The following is a 3,433-nucleotide window of genomic DNA, read 5'->3' as shown; positions in this document are numbered from 1 at the left end:
ACACACACATACATATACATATATTTATATATATACACAGATATATATATTTGTGTGTTGTGTGTGTTTATATACTATGCCCTGCCAGACTAAGTGGAGTTTTAGGAATGAAGATAATCACAACTGAAGGGAGGAGAGGCAAGATGGCAGAGTGTAAAGAAGGGTGTAAAGTCCAAGGAGGGCTCTGGGAACCCTCAGGGCTTGCTGAACCTGTGACCTTTCTGCTTTCTGGTGAAATAGTAACCCCACTAACCTCTGGCAGGCCTGGCTCCGGTGACTTGACATATGAGTGATCCCACACTTCTAGTCAGGAGCCCAAGGCTGGCATTTGTGCATCACCACCATGCTATGAGCAAAGTGTCTTCTACAACTGTTACAGGAAAACAGGGAATCTGTAAAAAATTACCAGAAAAATCATTATATCAATCTCATATTATTCAAAATATTGGCTTCTATAGATAGTGGGTTTTCTGGGTGAGGAAAGCTAGCTACACTATATTGGGGGCACTCACATATTGTGTATTCATGTGGCAGTGATTATTATTAATATATCCCATACATCCTATTCACAAGGGGCAGGAGGAAAAACTGGCAGTTTCAGTCAGAAACATTTTCTATTCTGCATCAGTGATGCAATTCCTGTGTGAAGAGCCAGGCGGTTGTCCTGCACTCTGCCCCATCCTCCTCCTCTGCTGCTTCTGTTTGGATTGTCACATCCATCTCTCCAAGGACGTGCCTTTGGGTTTTTTCCATTCACTTGGTTTCACTTCTGCTCTCTTGCTTCCCTTGTCATAATCCCAGGCTATCATTGTCACTTCCTGGAGCCACTCCCCAGAACTCCCCAAAAAAACTCTATATAATCTAGATTTAAAAGCCTATTATTGGTAGAAAACAAAGCACAAAGGGCAGTATTGCATTAGCCCCTTCCAGTGTCTTTATCCAGTTACTGAATTTTGTCATCTTCCACTCATCCCAACTTACTCCCAGTCTTAATGGTTTTGAACTATAATCACTCCTTTTTTCTCCACCTCCTGCAGGTTATGCTGGGTTTTGGGCGCCTGCAGGCCCTGTACCGGAGCCGGCAACTTGCTAAACAGTATGAAGCAACCCAGGCACATATCATCAGGCTTCAAGCTATGTGCCGTGGTTATCTAATGCGCCAAAAGATAGCAGAGCAGAAGAAAGCTGTATGTGTTATACAGGCATATGCAAGAGGCATGTTTGCTCGCCGAATCTACCAGAGAATGAAGAGGGAGGTATGCTCACAGATACCTTGTGAACATATTGCTTCTATGAAGTTCTGATAGAGATTTAATGACCAGCAAGTGTTGCCACAGCATAGCACTGGATGTGGATATTTATTTGGGGATATTTTATTTTGAGCTCTTGTCAAGTATGAAAACAGAGTTTTAAGCAGACTGATCTTGTTTATATTTGCTTTCTGTGTTCATTATCACGGATCAAAATTTCACTGACAGAGCTGAAGTGTTTTTGACAGAAGGGAGGAGAAAAGATAAGATGTGCATATGTATCAGTCACTCCTGCAAGGGAAGATCAATTTCTACAGCAAGGCCTGATAATGTCACCTCGGGATCCATTAAAAAGGGAATCCTAATGCAGTGTGTCTTGGTATGCGCTGCCAGGGAAAATCCTGTACTTGCTACCTTTGCAGCCCATAGCACATGAGAGGCCTTCCTATGATTGCCTTTCTGTATTAATGCTGTACAAAGAGGATGAAGCCAGTTTGCAGATTTCTGCCTGTGGCCTGTTCTCTAAAATGCCTAATCTAGAACTAAGTCCCTGCTGCGACTGAGTCCCTGGTGTGGACAGCTTGTTAATGGCAGAAGGGAGCCAGCTCAGCAGTTGTGGAAACAGTCACAGAATGCTCCTGTTGCCCACAGAACAAATGCAAGCTGGAAGCCAGGAATATCCGCTTAGAAGAAGAGAAGCGTCTCATCCAAGTCCTTGGACCAGTGAAAGCAAGGGAAGAAGCTATGAGATTAGAAAAGGTAGGTATGTTGGCAGGGAACACTGAATGCTATGATCCTTGGCTGACAAGAGAGCTGCCCAACTCACAGCTGTGGAGTTGCTCAAAAATATAAGCACTGCTATATTTTAACAAAAAGCAGATATAGTTGTAAACCTGTTTGTAATGATGCTTTAGAAATGGGACAAGGCAAACACATGCACATTTCTGTTTGCAGTATGAGCTGGCACTTTAGCCAAACATGCACAATGCTGTTACAGCCCCCTGACACAAAACATTTTGAAGTTTTCAATAATGTGGGGTTTTCTGCTGTTAGGAATTCTATGGGTTTTCTGCATTATCTCCTGTTGCTAAAGTTCTTGAAAAATTGCACATCATTACCAATAGGCCAGCAGTCTATAAGGACAACTGTACAAGCAAGGCCCTGCTGATGATGTGCTAGGTCTTTGTGACTACTTAGCAAAAGCAACATTTGACTTCACATTCCAACACTGCACTAGCAGAGCTGGACCTCACTGTCATAACACCTTTGTAATGGTGTTTCATCCTCACACCCATTTATTCTAGCAGAATGATATTCCAGTCATGCCTAACCAGCTTCTATGTTTAAAGGAACACCTGGCTGCTCTGGAGAGAGAGGAGACAGAAGCAAGACAAAGGAGGAATGCTCTTGCGAATAAATCAAGAAATCATGATGTTATTAGTGACCAAGAAATGGTGGATAAAATTTTTGGGTTTTTACCTTCTATGATTGGAGGCCAAGAAGGACAAGCTCCTCTGGGTTTTGAGGTACAGAGCTGCAGACTGGTAATGAGTCAGGTTCATCCCTTGTGTAAGTCCTTTGACTGTTGGAATTTCATCAGTGGTGAATTCTGTTTAATGAACTTCTGTACAGTGAACGTATCACCCAAATTAGTCATCCAGACAGTCTCTTTGGGATCTGCTTTCAGAGGTCAGTTCCCAAAATGCAGTTTGGGGACTATGTGTCTTCAAAAGCTACTGCATATTTTTTTCTTTGGCCCAGCAGACCCTCACCAAATAGTGCCATTCTCTGCATTTTGGCACCAACCACGTGTTCTGCTGACAGTGCTCTCTGTGATTTTCCAGCTGAAACAAGCTGGAAGTTCATGACCCAAGTTATCCCATATTCTTAAAAGCAAAATTTGAGATATACTCGTCCTGACAGCTGTGGAGGCTGGAATCGGGGAGGGAAAGGTAGGCAGAGTAGAATGGTCTGAGTTAGTGCAGGATGTGAGCAATGAGATAACACCTGGGTTTTCCATCAGCAATGTTCTTGCTGAAGACCAAGACAGGAAGGTCATATGGCATGGATGCATGTCAGAAGGACAAGCTGTGTGTCCCAATTTTCTGTTGGTAGCAGCTGAAAATGGCTTTGGGGTTAGCTGAAAAACCAAATTCTGGAGGAATGTGGCCAAGGGGAAAAAA

The 3,433-nt window shown here is 43.1% G+C and overlaps 1 protein-coding gene across 1 annotated transcript in view; it reads left to right on the top strand.

Annotated features, from left to right (window-relative positions):
• Window positions 1–1,037: 1,037 nt before the first annotated feature.
• MYO7B (myosin VIIB) overlaps window positions 1,038–3,433 on the top strand; it is a gene marked incomplete at its 5' end in the record, with an annotated part of 28,120 nt that continues 25,724 nt past the window's right edge. The window contains 3 exons of the mRNA XM_009700029.1: window positions 1,038–1,256; window positions 1,902–2,009; window positions 2,600–2,776. Coding sequence (XP_009698331.1) covers window positions 1,038–1,256; window positions 1,902–2,009; window positions 2,600–2,776 — 504 coding nt within the window. The remainder of the gene's footprint in view (window positions 1,257–1,901; window positions 2,010–2,599; window positions 2,777–3,433) is intronic.

Source organism: Cariama cristata, unplaced genomic scaffold (genome assembly GCF_000690535.1).
Source record: "Cariama cristata isolate BGI_N322 unplaced genomic scaffold, ASM69053v1 scaffold18255, whole genome shotgun sequence".
Taxonomy (NCBI): Eukaryota; Metazoa; Chordata; class Aves; order Cariamiformes; family Cariamidae; genus Cariama; species Cariama cristata.
The sequence above is the reverse complement of the archived record's forward strand: the minus strand, read 5'-3'. Positions and strand labels throughout refer to the sequence as shown.